Source organism: Plectropomus leopardus, chromosome 22 (genome assembly GCF_008729295.1).
Source record: "Plectropomus leopardus isolate mb chromosome 22, YSFRI_Pleo_2.0, whole genome shotgun sequence".
NCBI lineage: Eukaryota > Metazoa > Chordata > Actinopteri > Perciformes > Serranidae > Plectropomus > Plectropomus leopardus.
In genome coordinates, this window is record NC_056484.1 from 15,349,965 (window position 1) to 15,373,691 (window position 23,727).

The 23,727-nt window shown below is 39.1% G+C and overlaps 1 protein-coding gene across 1 annotated transcript in view; it reads right to left on the minus strand.

Annotated features, from left to right (window-relative positions):
* The window catches only part of cerk (ceramide kinase), a 48,997-nt gene that overhangs the window by 2,217 nt on the left and 23,053 nt on the right, over positions 1-23,727 (minus strand). The window contains exons 6-12 of the mRNA XM_042511662.1: positions 22,215-22,360; positions 14,837-14,911; positions 14,501-14,653; positions 11,205-11,310; positions 10,581-10,660; positions 5,444-5,649; positions 1,059-1,273 (exon numbers count right to left, since the gene is read on the minus strand). Coding sequence (XP_042367596.1) covers positions 1,059-1,273; positions 5,444-5,649; positions 10,581-10,660; positions 11,205-11,310; positions 14,501-14,653; positions 14,837-14,911; positions 22,215-22,360 — 981 coding nt within the window. The remainder of the gene's footprint in view (positions 1-1,058; positions 1,274-5,443; positions 5,650-10,580; positions 10,661-11,204; positions 11,311-14,500; positions 14,654-14,836; positions 14,912-22,214; positions 22,361-23,727) is intronic.

The following is a 23,727-nucleotide window of genomic DNA, read 5'->3' on the forward strand; positions in this document are numbered from 1 at the left end:
CAACAAGCTCTATTTTGATACTTTTTTATGCACTCAGGCACTTAATATACATACAAAATACAAATTTGTAAATTAAAATGATTTTCATTGTAATTTAGAAAATGGTCAGGGGGCCACACAGCAGCTTAAGGGCAGTAGGTTGGGAATCATTTAACTAGTTGTATTCCCTGTCTCCAGCCTTTGTGGTTAGCTCATATACATGTATGCCATAAAGACATCTGACATTTGACCTTTACATATCACACACTTTAAAATTTGAGAAGTTGTTTTATCGTCCTTTATAGTCTTTTGCTTGTTTCTTAAACCTCTTGTACCAATATAATAAGAGACTGACCAAACAACAGAGCCTCACCGCTGGCACTGCTAAAATTTGTATGTGTGAGTTATATGGGAGCACACTGTGAATACAGAGCTGTGAGGCATACAGAGCATGATCTATTTCTACTTAGCCTCCATGTCCTGATACTCAGGGACATTTTAGAGCAATTTAAACTGGAGATTCCAGCTGTAATACCCTGAAAAAGAACACTCTATGCTGTGAATACCAGCACCATGGTGATGCAAAAGGTATGAGCCCTGCAAGTATTTCACAGCTTTTCCATTATACCTCTTCTACAATATTATGTGTGCTGATTCAAAGCCATTTGCCAGTCCTCATCTGTGCTGAGAGCGATCCAGCCTGTCTTCATTGCCCCAAAAAGTTAATTTCTTCGTCACAGGCTTCATAAAACGCAAAAATAAGCTGGCACGGTGGAAAAGTGATTGAACCATGCCTGTCTTCGCCAGTCAGTGTGATTGTTTGAGTTTTGCAGCATTAAAAGGCCATATATATGGGCAAAACATTAATCATAACTGGTAAATGATGATATATTTTATTGTTTTTTTCCTGTCCTGAGTCCAAATTATTACAGATTTGTTTGTTTGCATCTCAGTTTGAGTTTCTTTAGATTGAGTTACTCCTTCTTTCAAACAACCCATGGACTAAGTATCTTGAAATACCTCCTACAGTAAGTTCAGAGTTGTATTGTACATGCACAGGTGATTCCATGGTTAATTACCTGACTCGGATGGCGGCGTGAGGCAGGATCTCCCCATCGCAGTTCCAGCTGCTGTGGGAGGTGCTGTAGTTGAGGGTTGTTTGGGTGGAGCATATGGGACTAAAGCCTGTCTTCTTTGGAGTCTCACTCAGGTCCTCCAGTGAAACCAGCTCCTGGTACATTGGCTGGAAGCGAAATTTCCTCACCCGGTGGACCTCCACAAACGAGTGGTCAAACTGGGAGAGGAAGCAGAGATGGGTGAGAAATAGATGAAAGAGAGGAGGAGGAGGAGAGATGGACGGATAGATGGATGGATGAAGGAGCAGATGTGCCCACAGATGGTGCAAAGGTCAAAACCGCAACTCTCCAGAATAACTTGGAGGAGTGTCATGTCAAAATGAGCAGTGCTGCAGGCTGAGACCGAACATGAGTCTTTGTCGGGTGCTTCATTAAAATGAAATTTTGTATAAAATCGTTTTTTGAGAAAAATGCTTTTAATAGACAAAATAATCTTGAGTCTGTTTCGAGTTTTTTATTCAAACAAATTTTATGACTACAAACAAGTGATAAAGGCACACACTGTATGCTTAAGATGGGCTAATATTTAAAACGCAGTTTTAGTGCCTCAACATGAAGCGCCACTATTTGAAAAATAATCTGCACTTGATGGAACAAGATTTTTTTTTTCCACGACAAGCCCTCTGATAACATTTCTGTTGACAGAATCCCTTCAGTTGATAACACAAGGAATTTCATTGTGACTTATTTGCAGGACTGCATTGTCAACAAGACAGTAGCTCGCACGGATTTGTAAATGAGTGGAACATTAGCTTGTAATTGTGGGAATACAGCACTAATAGCAGCAGGCAGCCCTGCAGAAGTGTCGCAGCAACAACACAGTTAGTGTGACACCACAAGCATGAAGGATGCAGCAGTTTGGCGAGGTTGCTGTCACGTGCTTCTCCTACATGTGCAGTGCATTTCAGGCAGTATGGTAGTGAAATGAACACTCATTTGTATGGATAATATTGGTAAAAGAGTTGTTCTAACTATCACAGATTTAACCAATTTGTGACCAAAATGCGAAAAAGTCTTACATCTTTGACTTAAAGCTGTGAAGGACAAGTGTTTAAATTTTTGTTCGGTATGTGATCAATATGCTGCTAGCTTGGCTAAAAAAAATCAAAATAAAATAATGCATCAAGCTTGAACAGTCTCCAAAATTTGTTCACTTTTTGAAAGCTTAGATGTCTCATACTGAACATAATCTACCTAATTTTATAGATAATTAAAATGGCACTAAAAATTTGGTAGTGGCATATTTCTCTGAAGTCTTGCCTGTAATTCTTCTGTAGTTTACAGGCTCCTAGTGGGTGAGGTAAAAAGTTAATTTTTCCTCCATTGTCCTTCTATGGTCGCCTGCTGATTTTATAATGAAAAGAAAAACTACACCAAGGTTTATATTTCTTCCTTTCCATTTACGATAAAAGAAAACGGCTAACACGAGAGATCAAATGCAAAACACGGAGAGGCAGGGAAGAGGTCAGATAAAATGGAGGTGCATAAAAACTATGTAAAAGACAGAGGAGTGAGGAGAAAAAGAAAGAGAGAGATGAAAAGAAATTATTTTGTCAAAATGCTCTTTCATCTCACTCAGTGTGGCAGAAAGGTTCAGCTCCGTCCGGTGCACTACTTTCTTCTCCTTGACGGGGTGCCACTTTCTCTCTATTCCCTTCTCTTTTCTCCTCCTCGTTTTGCCTCCTTCCCCCCCTCTCTCTACCTTCCTTCTCCTCTTTCTCACCCTCTCTCATCCCCAAAGCGGAGTGACAGCCATTTATTTCACATCAGACCCACTTTATGACTGCAGCCGCTTTGCATTCATGCTGGACGGTCTGCCTAAAAGGCTTTCTGACAAGGCCATGAATACGCTTAGTGGCTTCTCACTCCTTGTTTCTCTCCGCTCCGCTGGACAGTGATGCTGATATTAAGTGAACTCTGATGCAAAGTCCCACTCGCCACACTCATACGACTACTTGTCTACCTTTCTGTGTCGCAAGTGAAGCAGCAAAGACGGCCTCAAGCTAGAGACGCGCCACATCTTGCCTTTTAACTGCCAATACCACACTGTGGGCTCTGAGATCTGTGGTCATTACACGTTTAATGATGAATACCTTTTGGTTTTCTCCATTAGAGCGTTCTGACATCTGAATGAGGTGAGGCAAACACAAGGCGAGACAAGGCAGCCCAGCACTAAGTTCGCCCCCATTCATTTTATATGGGACACAAGCCAGTCTCTTTGAAAGGCACTGTGGGACTCAACAGTGGCACGAAAAATAAATCTGCATAAAGTTACAAATATTTTTTCCTTCATGCAGATGAGTACCACATTCACGTGGAAACGCCATAATAATTTGCTAAAAACCAAATTACAGATTCAAACAAAAACTGATTGAACAAACATCACATAATTTATATTAACCGAGTGTGGCTAAGCTGCTAACTTCTGCTGGCTAAATTGCTAACTTCCTGTTTAGCATCCCGCTGACTTGAATATTGATTAAATAGGGCCTACATTTAATTAGAAGGCTCAGACTTTCTAAATGTTATTGGGCCAAATGAATCAAATCCCATTAATAAAAATGTTATGATGGTTAAAAAATGAATCCACTGATCAATCCATGTCTCTTTCACAATCCAAATCTATAGGAAAAAGTCTTTTTGGGCCTCATGGCATCATGTAATGGACCTGGAAGTTGTAAAATTAGCTTGAAAGCCCAGCGCTGTTCAGGGCTTGACGTTGACACAGCAGAACGTCAGTGTGCTAACATACATGGGTTGTCAAAGCTAACATGCGGATGTTTAGCGGGTAAAATATTTAAGTCATGTAAATTTAGTATTAGCATGCTAATTATTAGCATGATAGACATTTCATTAGTTTTGGAGGTATGTGCTCATAAAATATTGGACAAATTAAAATTCTAAGGTGATGAAGGTGCCAAAGATCACTTAAGATGTTAGAATTTATCTGGAGGGCGACTTTAATGTACCAAACTTTATGGCATAACATCTGACAATTTGGATGTAACCCACTGATCAAAGTGGTGATGGACCAATTGCCATCCTTAAAATTCAAATTGTGTCTTACAGTGGATGGCTGCAGAAACATCTTCATTATTAGATTTAGATATATTTCAAAAGAATTCTTTGTCATTAAATCATTTTGGGCCTCACCACATAAGAATCACCGGGGAAGGTTGGTAATTTGATTTAGCCCGCATTGGTTGGTAATTTCATTCAGTTGTCTGGATTTAATATACTTTATTGGGACCGTGGTATTCCAGGGACACGCTTCACGTCGTCACACAGAGCAGCAAAATCTTTCCTCAAGTTGCTAAATTTCACTATAATAACATCAGCCTTTTTTATTATTTCCTTTATTTTTCTTGGTATTAAATTGTTCCCCTTTTCATCTGCTGAATCCTATTAATTTCAAAACTGTGAATACATTATATCCTAATCTAATCAAATCTTATTACAAGAGTAATATCCGTCCTTGTAATCCAAACTCTGGGTGCGAAATGTTGATGTTGGGAGTTAAAACTCACCTCAGGATTTCAGTGTTACCTCGAAACACACTAATCAGTTGAACTCTTTCACCAAGGCAGCTACTGTAGATGAAATTACTTACAAGATTCTTCTAAATGGGATAAACTTCCCGAGGTCCTTCCTGAGGTAATAATTACTAATCACCAGACTTCCCCTGGCAATACTTGTGCTATCCTGAGAGGGCATTAGTCTGGTATCAGCCTGTTCTCCCATACAGCATATCCCTGATGCAGCGATTACCGGGGCCTCTCCGGACCTGGGTGGAGGTTATTTATGATACGTGGGAAGGCACTAGGGCGAAGGCATTTGAACTAAAGTGAACCATCGTTGGGAAAATGAGCCAAGTCAGCAAATGGAGGTGCTAGCACAGCAAGTGGGCAAACTCCTGCCTTCTGCTCGCTCGTTTACAGACTCAACACGCTCTCAATTCATCCGTGCACAGATCAAGCGACTCCTGATAAAGAAAACCGCAGCCGAGCGATTGACGGGGGGAGGCTTTTTGGGGGGGACGATGAAATTGTCTTAAAAGTTCTCCTTTATTTTGGTGATTCCTTCACTCTTTGAAGGAGATCTTTTTCTTATCCCCGCTGGATACAAATCACATCAATTTCCCCAGCTCATTTCAATTCTGAAATCTTCTCTACAGCGTGACTCATACACTGTTTATGTACACTTGCTTTAGAAGTATGAAATCATAAATTGAGAAGTATTCCCACTGGGTAACCTTGAAAGGCCTCTGCAGTTAAATCATACATTGAGCCGAGCTAAAGATGAGACACTTTAACAACCCTAACTCCTACCTGATCGTCTTTGTTGGTGTGTCGGAGGAGGTGTCGGAGAAAGTCCAGACGGGAGCACTTTCTCACCAGGATGAGGTCAGTGGTGCCGTCAGCGAGGTGAGCAGAGGGCGAGAGGCCTTTTGGACTGCGGGGACACGCACAGCTCATATTGGCCGCATTTATGGCAATAAACTTCCCACGGATCACACTCCAACCACCGCTGCCATCTGAAAAAGAGTCAAGAGTTGGAGTATGATCACACATCCAGATCAGTTAGCTGTGCTTTGTTGCGTACTTCTGTTTGACTCACTAAAGTACAGAAAAGGTTTTTTCAGTCAATAATAGATAAATTCTGACCATAAGTGATGCAGCTGAAGATGGTAGTTTGACATTAAAACCTGTCACTCAACACACCATTTAGACTACTAAAAAGGAGTTGAACCAATTTTAGAAACCTGCTATTTTATGAACTTGTTAGTCCTTTTCCTATCATTGACAGTAATGCTGTTACCCCGACAAAAAACAGAATTTAACAAGCCACTGTCCACATAACTTTTGACATTTAAAAACTCTCTACTGACCTCAGACAACTTAAGCTTCTGCAGAAAAATGTTTAGTCTCTTTTAAGACATCATTAACATTATCTGCCCAGTTTAGTGTCATATATGAATTTCATTACACTTGTGTAAAGAAACAAATGTTTTGTCAGGACTTGTTGGATTTTATATCTCATATTTTTTCCGTCAAAAAAGCCAATTATTCAAGCAGGCTTGTCTGGAAAATGATGACAGCGATGAAACATTTTCAGACCAAAAGAATTTTTTTATAGTTCTAAGAATCCCTCATTTCGTTGTGTCTGTAAGGTGGGCGAACTAGGAGACAATGGGTCCCTGGGCACAGATATGCAAATGGCCCCAAAGCCTCTTCTACATAGGAGCCTGACACAGACTTTGTGATGGTTTGGTGACTTTTTAAAGTCATTATACATGTCTTTGTAGGTTGGGTCTTTGCTTTAGTGGCTTTTTTGGTCGTTTTGTGTTTTTCTATGTACATGTTAATTGGTCATTTGACATTTTGGTTAAGACCAGGTAATCTATCTGTGGTCTGCATTGCAGACTACCCAACTAAGGATAGTCAAAATTCTTAGAGGACTGTTTTTAGGGACTTTTTTTTTAGCTCCCATTTCGGAGTAAGTACCCTCCCAACACAAGAGGAACTATCAGTGACTTAAGTTTACGCTGATTGCTTAAACACCTGAGCCAATGCAGCACCGGCAACTGCCATTTCTAAAATCCAGATAGCCGAAAACACAGACAACTGATCTACAAAAATCCAAAATTCCACCTAAAATTCCAGGCTTTATTGAGCAACATGCGATGGGGGATTGACAAGGCAATTTTGACTTGTCAAAGTGAAATTGACATTACAAAAAAAGCTCTCCAGTGAGCATTCCCCTGAAATGTGTGGTCCGAAAACACATCCAGTGGCATCTTCAAGTAAATGTGTTTTATTACATCCACCTGTTTGTTGAAGGTCCAGTGTGTAGGATTAAGGGGGATATATTAGCAGATATTCAATATAATATCCATAACTATGTTTTCATTAGTTCATAATCACTAAAAACTAGCTGTTTATATTGTTTTTCTACAGTAGCCCAGAAAGGACAAACCAAACACTGGCTCTGGGAAAGGCCATTCGTGTTTTCACATCAGCCATCGTAGTTCAAGCTCAGCACACGATTGAAGTTTCTAGTGGTTACAATCTGCAACCTCACCACTAGATGCCACTAAAAACACACCACACCTGTAATTGTTCATTGAGTAGCATGCCAAATAAGAAATATTTAAATAAAAGTCAATAATGAGCTTACATGCTCAAAGTGTAAGGTGTTTACATATACACAGAATTTCTATTTCACAATGTCATAACTCTCAGAAGTCAGCTCCTGTCTCCTGCTTAAACCATTCAAAAACTTGTGTTTGACAGTTCCCAGTTTTTTGTATTTGGTTGCCAAATTTGAATTGTTCTCAACTGCACACCTGAACCGCACTAAAGAAGTCAAGTTGAAATAATTTAAACATATTATGTGGGGGCTTCGAGCTGGCAGCGCACTCCAAATAACTGAACTCACTTTTATTCAAGTACACTCCGAATAGAATTAAATTTGGCATCTTCACACGGGGAAAATGTTGAGTTTGCAACCAAGATCAAGTGCTGCAGGAGTACAATAGCCAGCACACAATCACCTGCAAGTGTTCGAAAATGTCTGGTTGACGTTTTCTTTTTAACATCTTTTGGACTGTTTCTGGTTTACTTTTTACTGCAGTGTTAAATCTCCTCCATCTGACATTGGCACTTTAAAATGAGCAGACCTTGAGCTGCAGTGAATACACTGTAATTTATTTACAATGCAAAGCAGTTCTGCAGTGTTTGCAAACACGCCACATTAGATTAAGTTTCTGCCAGCTTGTACAAGTTAATACATATAAGCTCAAAATTCCTCTCGGCCTCCTGCGCTGATGAGGTGCTGATGTTCGACTGAAACAAATAATCTGTGCACCATCAAGAATTCGGTTTTGAAATCATAACTGTGTGTTTTGTGAGTGCTTTACGAGTCCTTAAGGTTAAGTTCCCAGCTTGTTACACATCAGCAGTGATGCTGATGAGGGTCCATTAAGATCCAGATGTCTTGGCAGCGATTCTCCGAGCAGCTTTACTTTCTAATGATTGAGCCAAGAGAGAAACTTTTGATGCTGAAAGTAATGTGTGTTGCCCTTGCAGGAGAGCTGGGTGTTTTTAAAATGCAATTAAGTTTGGCCAAGGAAGGGCTCACAATATCTAAAGAGGAAGTCATATAGATAGAAGGCTGATTGGATTAACCTCGACTTTGCTTGTTATGATTAAATGCACACGTGGCCTCCAAATCTCAAATGACAGACGCGACGGTTTCACTTCACAAATCACCACTCTGTTCCTCGGAGATTAGCAGCGGTTTGTGACGATGGCGTATCAAAGACACAGTATCACCCGAGGGGGCTGCCAGTGCCTGTCACCAGGGTGATAGTCATTGGAGAAAGCTGCAAAAAAGTGATCACAGTCGTCCAAACCTCAGAGGGGAAATTATGTGATCTCAGAAAGCAAACCGATTCATTACCTTTCCCCCTCATTTCGCAAAACAAACTTACAGAGGTGATAACGCGAACCGATGATAACAAGCCCGCTGAGGCTACATAAAAACAACAATATTCTAATTGGGAAGCAGTGATTAAAGCTGAATAAAAAAAAATACAACAACAAATCCAACTGCGGACTGTAGGCTCTGCATTAGGAGTTTCCAAATGAGTATTTGCTTTCAGAGGAGAGGCTGGCTCATTTGCAGAGAGAGAGTGTGTCGTGCCTCATTGATTTAGCAGTTGTCTGAGATTTCCCTCGCCAGGAAGGGAAAAAAAAAAATCACAAAAAAACAGCACAGGCAGCACTGACGTGAGACAAACCCCCTGTCAGAGCTGGCAAAGCCAAATTTCTTCCTGATTAGTGGGAGTCTTCCACACATTGTACACAAACAGGTTGCGTTCACTTTCATATTTACACAGGAAAAACACACACTCCATAGGAAGTCCAAGATAGCCAGGCCAGGCCGGGAAAAATTTTACATCATGACACTAATTAGAGAGGGAAAAAAAGCTTCTTTGCAGTATTTTTTTTTGTGCCTCTAAAGGTTTGTGCAGCCTTGTCAGTGGGTTGAGAGAATCGTAGATTATAAACTAGAAATACTGCCATGCTGTTGTATGCTTCCTCGCAGCAGTCAAGTTAAACAACAGTTTACAACCATATGTGTGAAAACATGGATGCCTCACATTGATATGATGTCACAGTTGACCTTTGACCTCTTTGTATCCTATTAGATATTTGTATGAAATTTCGGCATACAAGTTCTTGAGTTATGGCATCCCAGTGACCTTTGACAACCAAATTCTAATCAGTTCATTCTTGAGTCCAAGTGGTCATTTGTGCTAAATTTGAAGAAATTCTCTCAACGTGTTCTTGAGATAATGTTTTCACAAGAATGAGATGAATGCAAGGTCACAGTGACCTTGACCTTTGACCACCAAAATCAAATCATTGTTGAATCCAAGTGAATGTGTTTGTGCCAAATTTTTAAGAAATTCCTTAAGGTATTGCATTCACAAGCATAAGCCATACAAAGTGACCGTGACCTTGACCTTTAACTTATGAACACCAAATTCTAATCAGCTCATTACTGAGTCCAAGTGAACATTTTGCCAAATTTGAGGAAAGGTGTTATTGAGATATCACGTTTACAAGAATGTGACAAACACAAGGTCACTGTGACCTTGACCTTTGATCACTAAAACCTAATCAGTTCTTTGTTGAGTCCATGTGGATGTTTGTGCCAAATTTGAAGAAATGTGCTCAAGTAGTTCTTGTGTTCACAAGAATGGGATGTACGGACAGATGGTCGTTCTGACGGACGGACAACTCAAAAACATAATGCCTTCGGTCACGACTCTAGCCGGTGCAGAGGCATAAATGTGTGTGCAGCATAGTAAGGACGACAGGCGAAGGGATCAGGAGGTGATGTGGTTCCACTCTAGGCTGAGTGGAGAGACTTCAGCCTCGTCAGGGAACTTGTAATCTCATCAAGCAGACACAGAGGTGGATGCTGAAAGATTTGGAAATCGATAGGCAAAAAAAGGCTCCGGCGGGGCGCAGCAGTGAGTCATGCAGTGTCACTAAAATCAGTTCATATTTTCTCATCAATAACTCATCAAGAATCTCATCAAGAATTTTGCCATGCCGCAGGGGGAAAAAAAACCCCAACCCTGACAGAAAATGGAGATATTTGAGAAGATGATGATGTTATTTACACTTGGTCCACCTCAGGTACCGCAGAATGTAAATTTCCTCCTGATTTGTGAAGAAAAGAGAGCCAGTGAGGGGTTGTCTCATCTCCATTCGTTTTTCGTCTCTTCCCTCAAACAACATCCTTTGGAAATACTTATTTCCACACATCTCAGAAGTCTAGAAACAGTTTCAAAATAGACAAACAGGCAAGTAACGAGGCAGAGAAATGAGAAACAGGCATTTCCTTGTGATTAATTTGACATATTTCGAGTTATAACCCCCAAACTCGTACCTTTATCAGACTTTTCCTTCTCCTCCGACATCTCCCACTGCGTGTCTTTTGATGAGGGCTTGTGCTGACAGACGCGGCACCTGAAACACCAGCATAACCTTGTTTTACAACCATCAAACCATCAGTGTTGCTGTGCCATTCCACGTTTTTAACAAGCTTTGATGACTCATTAGGAGCGAATTACTTCAGTCCACCTTAAAATGACTTGTATTGTGTTTAGCTATTTAAATGTAAGTGGTTTTTGTGAGAAAATGCTCACAAGTCTGCAGCCAGAAAAGCCTTTTGTAGCAGAGTCATATCTCTTTTTATGGTAAAATAAGTTGTCAGGAAACATGGCGTTTTTACAGATTAATGGTTTTCAGCTCCTTTCAGTCCCCATAACAAATACAAACAATGTCTGCGCCCAGCGTCTCAAAAACCAAAGCACTTAGTCAAGCGCTTTTTGGAAAGGACTGAATGGGCTCTCAGTCCACAATAAATCAGATAGGCTCCCTGACAACGTTAACTCTCCCATTTAAGCTCTGGCAGGTGCACTGGCACTATTGAAGTGCATCAGATAAGTTAGCACATTGTGAAATAGTGCTGAAACGCTGCAGAAATGGATATCTCTGATGCTTTATTTACCCGGATCGACATTGCAGCTTGTCCCTGGGGTCCCCCATGTTGTTCTCAGCAGGGAGGAAAGAGATGGTGCCTTCATAGAAGTTGTGACTCAGAAAGGTTTTTACACCTGGAACAAAAACACAGTGTGGGCCACAGAATGCATGCCAAAATGTTTTATTTGTTATGTTTCATTTAACTCTAATTACACCTGACAAGACAATTAAGAGTGAAATTCCTAAAGCGATACATCTGCATAACTAATTAGACTGCTATCCTTCTCTTTCAATCCATTCTTCTGTTCTCTAGAGGCTGTTGTAGGTTTAACTGGGTGAAAAAAAATACTTTTCAGCAAAGTTTAGTAACAAGGCTATAGTAAAGTTAACAAACAAGTGTATTTAAAAGCCTTGCTGTGTTTGGTGTGCAACCAAGGGGCCACATTTACAAACCATGCATACTCAGTTCTGAGATTCAATCATGCTCCTTTCTACAAACACACTCACACAATCATAGTCCCCAGAGGATTATTTCTACTGTCTTTGGGGATTTCCTGATTTTACCCTCTAGAGCCACTATTGGGTTGACATATGCTAACTATTGGATGAATTGCCATGAAATATTGCAGTAACTTTCAGCTGTGCTTTGGGCTTAATGCTCATTCTGCAATGTGAGCGTGCTAACACAACAGCTAACTCAAAGAAGAAAAACAGTGACTGTAAAGGTCCATAAATTTGGGAAGAAAAAGGGATTTAGGGTCTCCTTACCCTCCGAGCAGAGGATGACATCATCTGCCGCATAACTAAGAAGGCAAATAATTATTTTTGACATTTTGTGCCATTGTTATTGTTTGAAACACATAAGTTATATGTGTTAAACGTCTTCCGATTCTGTGATGCTGACATGCTGTCTAAAATCACACACTGGAGCAGTTGTTCGGTTCTTTGTAAAAGTGCAAAGGCAGCATGAAGAAGGGACTTCTTAGCGAACCTGCAGCAAAATGTCTGTGCAGAAAGGGCTGATGTCTCTTGCAGGGGTGGAATCCAATCCTAAAGGGGTCAGGGGGCATACTCCTCTGAGAAAATGCACCCCCCATGTATGGTAGCTATATGCACTGTTTTTAAGTCATTTGAGATAATAGAATACCTAAAAATCTGTTTGTTGTTTTTGAAAAAAATGACAGTTGCCAAGGAAAAAAAATCCTGTTAAGCCTCCTATTTTGCATCTAATTATTCTCCAATATCATTATGGAACCATAACAACAGATGTTGAGGAGGACTTATTTTCACTCCTGTCTCCCAAAAAACAGACAAAAAATTATCTGATGTTACTTCTTTTTTTTTTAAGTAACTAAACCCCAGAGTATTGACTGCAGTGCCTAAACCCTGGGAATAAAAAAACGAATAAATTGTGAAAAAAGTAATGACATAAGAAGAGCTGAAAAGGGGGGGCTAAGACACACCCAATCACTACATTATGCTGCAAAGTAGTGGAAATGGGGGGACGTCTGTGGTTTGTTGGTGACAAAAGTTGCCAACATATACATCACCTGCCACCAGATCAGCATCATATTCATATTTGTTTATTCTTATTCGTTATATTTGTAATACAATATGCAGAAAAAACGTTTTGGCCCTGAATCCATTAACAACACTACTCAACTAGCATTATACACTGTTTTTTTTTTGTTTTTTTTTACTCTTTAAGTTACATAACATAGAGAAGCTATGAATTTGGTGCAAACAGCATCACTAATCTTGAAATATACTTTTGATGTGCGAGAGTAGAGTTCACAGAATTAATGTTTAACTGGTAAATCTGCTATATTTAAATAATAATCATAAAAATAAACCATAATAATCAAAGATCCCAAAGATTTTGTTTGCCGTGACAATATTCTGAATTAAAAATTAGGCCAAAAGAAGAACATTTACTTAATTATATTGGATTTCTTTGAGGCATAGCATAGATTCGGGGCCTCTGAGAAAACATTGATGGGTTGAATCCTTAGATTCCCCTTTTTAGTCTATTGGTTGCTCCTTTTGTCTTCATTAAGGATACAAGGACTTTCAAAGGGATATGTTATATGGGTTTCTGGGGGATTTTCTTTGATAAATGAGCCTGTATGCACCAGGTTTCTGTGCAGTTGGACCTAGTTTAATAACTTGGATCATAAGGTTGATGCCTTCACTTCAAGCACCTTACAGTGCAATGAGTACAAGTATTAAAGGTATACTTCAGGTTTTTTGAAGTGACGTTTTATGAGATACTTATTCATGGTCTGTGTATTACATCAATAGATGTCAGTCAACACACCCCCAGTTTGGAAGCACTGCAATGCTGTGGAGGGGTCAGCAACAAAATGTATTTTAGTCCCTCCAAAAAAGTCAATATCAGTTTGAGTGTGTGCTATATTGATTGCACTTTACCTTTCCTTCACACAGCCTGTTTTGACTTGGAAGCTCCAGTTCTCCATCTATGCTCTCGCCAAAGCCATCAGACTTCACTCAAAAAAACAAAAAATGTATCTCTCTGAACATGGGAGCAGCTGGTTTACAGCAGTGAATTAGTTTGTGTTACGGTGTGACTTTGGTGAATCTGAACTGACCCCTTTAAATGCCACAGTCTAACAATAACAAAAACATAATGGCACATCGAAGCAGCAGTGCACCAGCAGCTTCTGTGTTCAGAAATGTTTAATTACTGTTTTTCTCTATGTAATCTGGCTTTGAGGAGAGCCTTATTTTCCAGTTGGTAATTACTGTCTGATATTAAGGTGAAGCAGTGAATTTATTTTAATAGCATGAAACTCAATTCATAATGATTTATTTAGGTAGGACTTTTTTTAAGTGGCTTTAATATATTTTGTTGCTGACCCCATTCACAGCAGTAGATTGCTTAGCTTCCATGTTGGACTCCAGCCTGCTTCTCCAAACTGGGGGTGTGCTGCCTGATATCTAATAGTCTGACTAGTGATAAGTACTTTATACAACTCCATTAAAAAAAAAACAAAAAACTGAAATATTCCTTTAATATTCAGCCCCAGTGAACAGAGAAATCTTGATGGTGTTAGGGACTTCCACTGCTGAGCTACACTAACGCTTGAACTGAATCCACAATCCTGAGACTGTGTTAGATCTATATCTTTAATCCTCCAAAGTCTGGAGCTGGAGCAGGACCAGAAAGCTCAGGGATAAACTCCAGGTTAGCACACATTAAAATAAGCTGCTGTGAGGTCAGTGAGCCAAGGGTTAAAAGAAAGTGTGTGTGCAGACTTAAATCTGAAGTGTCGTTCAAAGTTTAGAAGATGACGGCCCTCATACCTGACAGGTCATATCTTGCAGGACCCAGCCATCTCTTCCTCTCGCTGTCTGTCAGCACATCACCATAGAAACCGTAGCCAAGCAACGATACAGAGTATCTGATAAAGGTGTCATTGTGGTGAATGGAACACACGTCCATGGGCTGGGAATCACCTGTAAGGAAACACCCAGTAGAGTTGTGCTAAGCCACTCCCTGTTTTGTTACCAAAACATGAAAATAAAACCAGTTGCTGTAATAATGTAGCCTCCCACACAACACTGATAACATCTCAGAAACAGGATGCCACCCTGACACGTAGCGCCCTGTTAGACTCGGCCTTTCAGTTACTCACTCACCTACAATGATGTGTAAAGCAGAAGTAACTGGATCGTTGGTTCCCACTGTGGCAAAGCAGATACAATCAGTGGAGCCTGTTGAGAGAGAGACACACAGGTCGATGGACAGCCATTATAGCCTTGCTAAAGACATGTTAAAGACACCGTGGGGTGAAAAATAACTTTTTAGTTCTACTACTCTGTTTCAGGGGCACATATGCTGTTTTCACCCATTAATACTTTTTTTTTTAAATAGCAAACCTCCCCTATTTAAAGCCAACATGGGTAGATATTTTAAATGAATAGAGCATCTCTGATTTTGGTGTCTCTGCGGTAAACACCCTTCTGCCTGATTGTGTCAGTTTTCCAAACAACGACACCTCTTGCCACCAGAGAATCTCGAAAGATCACATGACTGGCATCACAGCAAAAGTTGATAAAAATCTGTGTCTACTGCAGAGTCATTTAGCCCGGGTGTGAATGTGTATGCATTCTCATTGCATTAAAAAGCCAGATGTTAGCAGGTGTTAGTGGGGTTTTTTGTGCAGTGGAGGTAAGGCTTAAGCTTAGCACCTGGGTCATTAAACAGGGGGTCTGGGACCCCTAGAGCTTGAAAGTTTCTGCAAGTAGGTCACCAAATGATTTTTTTTTTCTTTTTAAGGATTGAAATATGCTTGAAAATAAACATTCACATGAATCAAAAATATTTTTTGAACAACTTTATCTACCTGAAAAGCAGACTGCAGTCTGAGGCTGGTATGGCCCTCTGCCTCCATCACCCGCCCAGTTTAGTAAGCTTCACATTTGCAAATTAGCACTAAAGACTAAGTTTGTTGTTGCAGGGATGTTTCAACTGACAAGCCTGTTTTTAAAAGTGTTTTTCTTCCTCCTTTGCTGCAAAAAAGGAAGTGAATCAGATGCTGGCTGTATAGCAAATTTTTGTCATTTTTGCTGAAAGTGTCACCAAATCTACACAATGAAACAGATAATCTGTGGACAAAAATCATGTTCCTCTACCTCCTCATGGTGCTTCTAATGGCATTTGGAGGGATCCACCGGGCCCGATTGAAAAAAAGACATAACAGAGGGCAGGAGACTCCAAAGCAGCTGTCAACGATGCTGAACTGCGGTGAATCTAAGCAGCGTTGGTCAAATAAGAATCAACACTGCTTTGCCTGTTTCTCGCCTCAAATGTTGTCAGAAACATATTTTAGTGTACTGTTTAGCTGTAAAATGACCCAGCTGTCATGTTGGAATCAGTTAAGCCAAGGTACAAACTTGCTAATTTACAGCTAAAGGGTACACTAAAGTATGTGATAGACTCCTCACCTCTGATTGGTTATTTTACTTCAGCCACAGTAGATTTTTTTAAAAAAAGCACAGTACAAGCAGTAGGAGGAACATTAGTTTTTCACAGATTATTTGCCTTATGTATTCTATATGGATATAGTGACACTTTTCAGCAAATATGATAAAACTCATAAAAAGTTACTTTCTGTAGTTTTATTCTCTCATCTTTGTGAATTTTCCGACTTCATAAATCTATAAATTACAGAGTGAGTTTGGTTTGAGCAACCAATGAAATCTGTAGAGACCTTATGATACAATATCACATAAACTGATATGACTTTATGAGTTACTTTTTATTGCCAAACTCTGCAGAACAGTTCATGCATAGTGTCATTAATATTCTATGAATGGTTGGTGTGTCTTCAGTGTGTTGCTATCTACAGTCATAAGACTGTACAGGCATGTTGTGAGGTTTTATTGGGAGGTATGGCTGCAAAGATGTCACACAGGTCACTATTCATAGTTAAAATCAGTCATAAAGATTTGGTCCTTGGTAGAGTTACATGTCTTTCAAAGCTGCAACCAAGTACGAAGAATCCAGTTGAATGATTTCATTAGGCGGAAGTAAGGAGACGTTTCAGTCATAAAGTGAACTAATAGGATAGCTCCGAGCCCCGGGCTATCATCAGCTCTCTTCAGCCAACAAATGAGGGATAAGAGGCATCCCCCTGCCTTGAGAGAAATGTAGAGTTTGATATTAAATCTTTCAACTTGAGAGGTAATAAGGCTCTATCTCTTTTTCTGCGCCACATGGCGTAATTTTGGACCTATCTGCCCTACTTTGATCATCTTCAAGTGGTGAAATGGACCTACTGCCTCTGATAAAAGACAGAGAGAGTGAGGGACAGAGGAGAGGAGAGAGTGAAATCTAACTAGTGATGTTTTGAGCTGGCTCACAGAAGCGTGACAGAGGAGATCAGGCTTGTCATTGAGCGGTGGACACATAGATGAGTATGAAGATGAGCTCTCTCTCTGACTTGCTCCTGCACTTTCTATGAATATCACTTATCTGGCCTTTGCCCCCTTCCCCCCTCGCCTCCGAGCTTCGTAATCACATCCGAAAACACTTTCCAATTGTGCCTGACACCGCCCGCTATTTTGCTGAGCGTTTAAAAAAAAAAAGAAAAAAAACGGTGACATATGCGATTTGACTCCTCTAAAGCTACCCAGTAAAAGCTGACTTTGAATGGATTTAAGTGGCACACACAGATGTTCAGTGATCTTCAGTCCTCAGATGTTCAATGTTTTATTCCCCTTAAGTTACTCAACCGCAGTACCCTGTTGGCATATTCAGAAGAGAGAGCATAAACTGTCATATCCTCAGTGGAGAAGCTCCAGTTTTTATCTGCATTATTATCCAGCACTGTCTCCCCAGTAAGATCATCTTGGCAGTGAAATCGTCTTTATCTCAGGGACAATAGTGGAGTCTCGATACTTTTTAGTGCTGCCCCGAAAAGGATATTTTTGCTGCTTGAATCCTCAGTGCATAAATGTATTTATAGCTGCACTTGTGACTGTATCTCATAGCGACAGCAGCGGACAATTTGGAACTAGACAAGTGGACCTTTGACCAACATATCATTTTTGCTTTTTCATCAAAAAAACCTACTTTGAACGTGTCAGGGTTAACTGAGAATCCTTTTCAGACCGTGATAGCTAAAATTAGTCGCACAGGAACACACGAGAAAGCATCTGGCAGAGCATTTGCGTGTTTGACAGCTCAGTGACAAGGCCATAAATGACTTCATGACTCTTAATTGAACCTTGGCAACAAGGACTTTGATACCTTACTGTCACATTACCATAACTTTGACAGCGATATTGATTGTTGTATTGATAAAATCATAAATCACAACCAGGTGGTGTAAAAGTGCAGATCTATAAAGCACCCAAGTTTATGGTTCACAGCACTGTAGTTTTCAACCTTTCTTGTGTCCAAGACCCATTCGTTGATACACAGTGGGCCTCATGCAAAAAATGATATATGAACAAATTTTCTCTAATTTTAGGTTGTAAACACAATTTGTTCTTATTTTGTTTGTACTAGGGTTGCAAATTGTAAGCACTTTCCTCAATCGATTAATCTGTAAAATTAACAATTGGTTAATCAATTAATTGTTGTTTTAAAAGAAATTTAAAAAAAACATAAAACGTTTGCTTATTTCAAACAATACCAAACGCGTTTTTCCTCAGTCAGCTCAACATATTGCACATATTTTGACAGTATTTCATAGCCTATCAATTAATCTATTAAATTTTACATGTTCGATTAAATTCTTAAAATAAAAGAAAAATATTTCATTTTCACAGGCCACAAATTTTTGCCCAGCGCAACAAAAAATAAGTTTTACATGTGAGGCACATTTAACAATGTAAATGACTGTTATTTCAGTTACTGCGCGTCTCTCTGCTGACCAGCGCTGAAATGTAACTAAGTACATTTATTCAAGTACTGTAGTAAAGTTCAAATCTGTGAAACTTTTACATTACTTAAGTATTTTAATCTCATTTCACTTCTACTTCACTGCACCTCAGAGGGAAATATTGAATTTGATTAATTGGCAATTATTTTTATAACCGTGTAAGTCATTTTTCATGCAAAAAGAACAAAATGTCATGGTTCCAGTTTCTAATATACACTGTGTGTATGAGGACTTGCTGCTTTTCCTTTTTATTATTTTAATAATTTCATTTTCATTATGTAAACAGCTCTTTTTAAAAAAGGAGAAAAAAACAGGATATTCTTCTGCATGTTAATGTAGTCACTGTTACTTTCACAAAGCTCAGACATCTGTCTGACTGTCAGCTGTTATTTCTGCCACAGACTGAGTAGAGAGGGAACTTATACAATGCTCTTAAAGAAATGGCAATAAATTGTTTTGAGGTTTAAAAGCACTAAGGAGATGTTGTCCTTGGTCATTTGAGGGTTTGCTTAACTCCTGATGTCAGCAAAGCAAAGCACTTTCAATTCAATGTTCAGCCACTGAAGTCCCTGCGTTAAATGGCATACCACTGGCATTTAAAAACATGTTTAGGACAATATCTACTTGAGAGCTTTTATCCCTGTGGCCCTGAGTTTTCAATAACAGCTACATTTATCTGAGCTTAAGTGTATTGACAAGGTGCTGGACGCTTATAGAGTTGCGTGAAGAGATTAGTCATAATATGCTTAACATTTTAATTAATCTGTGATTTTGAAAAGGCAAAGCAATTGAGACAACACCATGCAAATCATGGGTGTAACTAGAAAATCATTTACTGTGTCCGCAGCTGATTTTTAAACCCATCTGCCATTACCATCAAGCTGTGCACCAGATAGCCTCATATTGGTGTCCATGCACTGTGTTTCTATCCTCATGAAAATTACAGTGATTTCAAAATGTCACACAGCAAGTTTCCATTTATGGTTCTTGGAGTGATTGACCCTCAGCAGGCCCCTGTTGGGACCTCCTGCCCTGTTGCCATAGAGATCCTCTTGTGTAACTCCGCAACGGTGGATCAGTGGGACTGAAGTTCTTCAATATAGAAATCAATAACCGCTCTGTTAAGTGGAATTTCTATGCAGGAGTGTCCGTTTTACCCTTTTTGAAACTGTGGCAGCCCTTCTGTACAATTTAGAAAAAAACTGTTGACAGCCACCATGAAACACTTATCTTGACAAAACACCATTTCTTAATCTCAGTTTGAGGTATAAAGCAATAGAGGGCTGCATTAAAGGGGACCTATTATGCTTTTCCATAATTTGTGTCTTATATAGTGTTGCAATGAAGGATGTTCACATTTAATGTGGCCAAAGTTTCAAATAATGAGGTAAATATATGTTGAAGTAATCCCTACTGCAAGCACGCTATTTTTGTAATTTGTATTTGTAAAAGTCTCTGAAGGCTGTGTTAACCACAGACCTTATTTCAGGCATGTGTGTTTTGACCATTAAAGCACATAAACATGTTCTAGTAGAAACCTTAAACACAAACAACCTGGCAATGAGCATAAAAGGTCCTCCTTAAAAACACATTCTTGTAATTTGTGAGAGTGAGACTTATTTTATGTCTAATTTAGTCTGTGATGAAGAGTGAGTTTCTGCATTTCTCACTTTTTGATAAGAGACATGGTATTAAACTCTGGGCTTTCAGCTGTGGATACATACCGCAGGTGTAGGCGGAGAGAGGAGATTGACAGCAACGGTGAAAATAGAGCAAAACTTTTTCCATTTCCGAAAAACTAAAAGTCATGTCTTTTAGGCAAATTATAACATGTCAGCATTACATTATGTTCTACAGAGGCTGCTGATGGAGAGAGGTTGTCCTATTTTTCTTCTTTTATGTGACTGAATTTAAAGGTAAGTTGGTGAACTTTAAAGAAAGCCTTTGTTCTTTGACTTCTAGAAAAGGTTCACCACAAGCTGATTTTTACCTGTGAGGTAAATGTTCTTTACAGAAAAACAACACAACGGCCCAGAATTGCATGCAATCACAGGCTGGATTTTTACTGTGATGCATTTGTAATTATATATAGTGCAGTTTTTATGTTTTGTCTCAATTTTGTCTAACTTAAATTAATTCACATGTGAACAATTCTACTTGTGTCATTATTTTGCATTTACTGAGATGCAAATTAATGTCAGTGTTACACTAATTTCATAAAAAGCTTAAAAATGTCTTAACATTTTGGAAAAACTGCTATTTGCTTCCTTGCTAAGAGTTAGATGAGATTATTTCCTATCAGAGAAAAAGTCATTCTCTCTTTTATTTTCTTTGCTTCTTTGCACATTAAGCTCCATATTTTCTGAAGGTGACACCTTGCCTACATGCGGTGACAGCTTTGTTGTGAGGTGCCCACAGAGATATTGAAATATTGCCCCTGACATCCTAAAGGTTTGGAGGAACTGTTCCCCCATGAGGCCGTCTACATTGCAGTTTCACCACTGCTGACACCTTTCCTCACTCACACCTCGCTCTCCACAGATTATCGGCCTTTCCTTTTATGGCGATCATCAGGGAGATAAACGTTTGCACGGCTATGTCATTTTTTTCCCCCCAAATGCCCGTTTTGAAAACGTGATGTTTTTGTTGTTTTTCCAACATGCATGTGTGTGACGTAATTGGTTGCATGTAAAGCGTTTCGGGACGGATCATAAATGTGCCATTTTAAACATGTCTGGGCAGAAAGATTGGATCTGGGTAAATAATCTGAATTGAGCTTTAGGTCGTGTAAAGTGATTATAGCCTTAAAGGTGCTGTCTGGTGGATTTTGTTACCTTTGGCTGGAACCAAGCTAGTTGTTTTCCCATTGTTCAGTCTTTACAATAAGCTACGCTTAGTGGTGGAATGTAATTTAGCACTTTTACTCAAGTTCTGTGCTTAAGTACAAAATGGATGTACTTGTACTTGTACTTGTGCTTAAGTCTCTTCTTTTCATGCCACTTCACATTTCAGATGAAGATCTTGTACCTTTAAATTATCTACATTTATCTTAGAGCTTTAGTTACTAGTTACTTCACCAATGCAATTTTTTGCATAAAGACCATAAGAAGACTTTAAAAAAATTACATTTTTATCATAAATTAAACTATCCAACAATTTATACAAGTACAGCTGAAACATTTCGTCGATAAATCAATTGGCCATTGAACAGAAAATTAATCAGCAACTATTTTGATAAATTTCTTTGTAATTTTCTATTTTTCAAAACAATTTTGAGTTTTTGGGGTTTGGTGTTTTTATTATTTTATTTCTTTTTTAAAAAATGATTTTTCTGCATTAGATATTACTTTTAACACTTAAAGTACATTTTCCTGATTATTTGCACTAATTTTTACTTAAGTAAAATGTTCAGTGCAGGACTTTTACTTGTAACAGAGTTTCATAGTGTCATAAAAGTAGGTTTAGATGAGAAAAGGAACTGAATACTTCCTCATTCACTGGCTAAGCTAACTGGCTGCGACTTCTTTAATTTGACATTAAGAAATCATAATTACAAAGTCAGTTCGTGTCACACTGCTGTTTCCAAACCCTGGAAATGTTTTTGTGTGATAAAGACCAAATCTCACCTGCAGGAATGATCCCTATGTGTAGAGAACATGGCACCAACTCAGCATCTGGTTGGTTTTGGTCCACGCCATTGTCTGTTTGGGTCCTGGTGACCAAACCATGCAGGATCTCACTGAACATCCCATCTCCACCAACACACACCACCCTGGACAGACAAATAATATCAACAATTTACATGACATAAGTTCTGTGACAAACTTGAACATTGTTGAGAATAGTTTCAGATCAGGTAGCATGGGAGGAAACCACATAGCAAGTTCAATAATATGTGTATGTCTTTGCAATATAGGTCAGATCGCTGAGAAAAGTACTATATGGCCAGAAAACCTTGACAATAATACCAGTGGGCAGCAGATGTAGCTCTGAAAGCATTCAATAAATGAGAATATCACACTGTGCCGCCCAGCATTATACCTGTTTTAAGTCTATATCAAAACCTTACAGAAATGTACCCATAAATTCTATGAACAGCGGAGTAAAAGCATAATGGACTCTAACCCTGTTCTGCTGGACTGAATATCTGATAAATAGAAACTGGAGACGGTGGGCATTCAGCAGGAAAAACCTTTTATGTTATTGATGCCCTATATGTTAGGCTGTGAGCTGCATCATATGCTTCCTATACTGACAGTTGTGAGCTGCAGCATCATGTACAATTTGTGCTGAAAACATACTTATGAGACATATGTGAGAGATATGTAGATTGAGATTTAGTGAAAAGAACCATCTACATGCCTAAAATCATCGTATAATGCCTTAATTCTAATAGGCTTTCCTGGTGCCGTTTGTTATATTGCCTTTAGATCTGAACAGCTACTTTTGCTACAATAGAGCACTTGGCTTTCATTGAATGTGTAAAGTATAGCATACCAAATAATAGATGGATTTTATTCCCATCTCTTTTCAGGACCTTTTGTGTTGCCATAAGGATTGTATCCTTTACAACTCATTTGCACTAGAGTACCACAGGGATATGTTCTTGGTCCTTTTATTATCTGTACGAGTTCAAGTATTTCAAAAACATCTCTTTAGCTGCTATTTTTCATTCATATAGCTCTCAGATCTACTTCTATTTCTATTGAAATTATGCAACTGAGCAGGTCTGCCTTACAGAAGTGAAAAACTATTAGAGTATCTCAAAACTTCATTATAATTTTTATACATCTTAAATTATTGTAAAAGGTTTAGACTCTATATGACTAACACACAGGGCCCTTATCTTAAAACATTAAGCCTCATTGCAGAATCTCTGAGTCTCATTTTAAATTTTGTATCGACAGTTATGGTACCCAGAGGATGAATCCTAAAATTTTCCACCACATACCATCTTAGAAACTACTAGCTCTGACTGTTGTTAGCCACATTGTACAAATGGGTAGCACTAGAACTGGCACTTAAACTCTTACACACAAGGCTCACACACCACGAGGGTCAACCCCCTATCAGGTGCTATGGAGACTTGACTGGTGCTGCTTGTGCTTGTTGTCCACTTAAGTTTAAACAGGGCTGCTT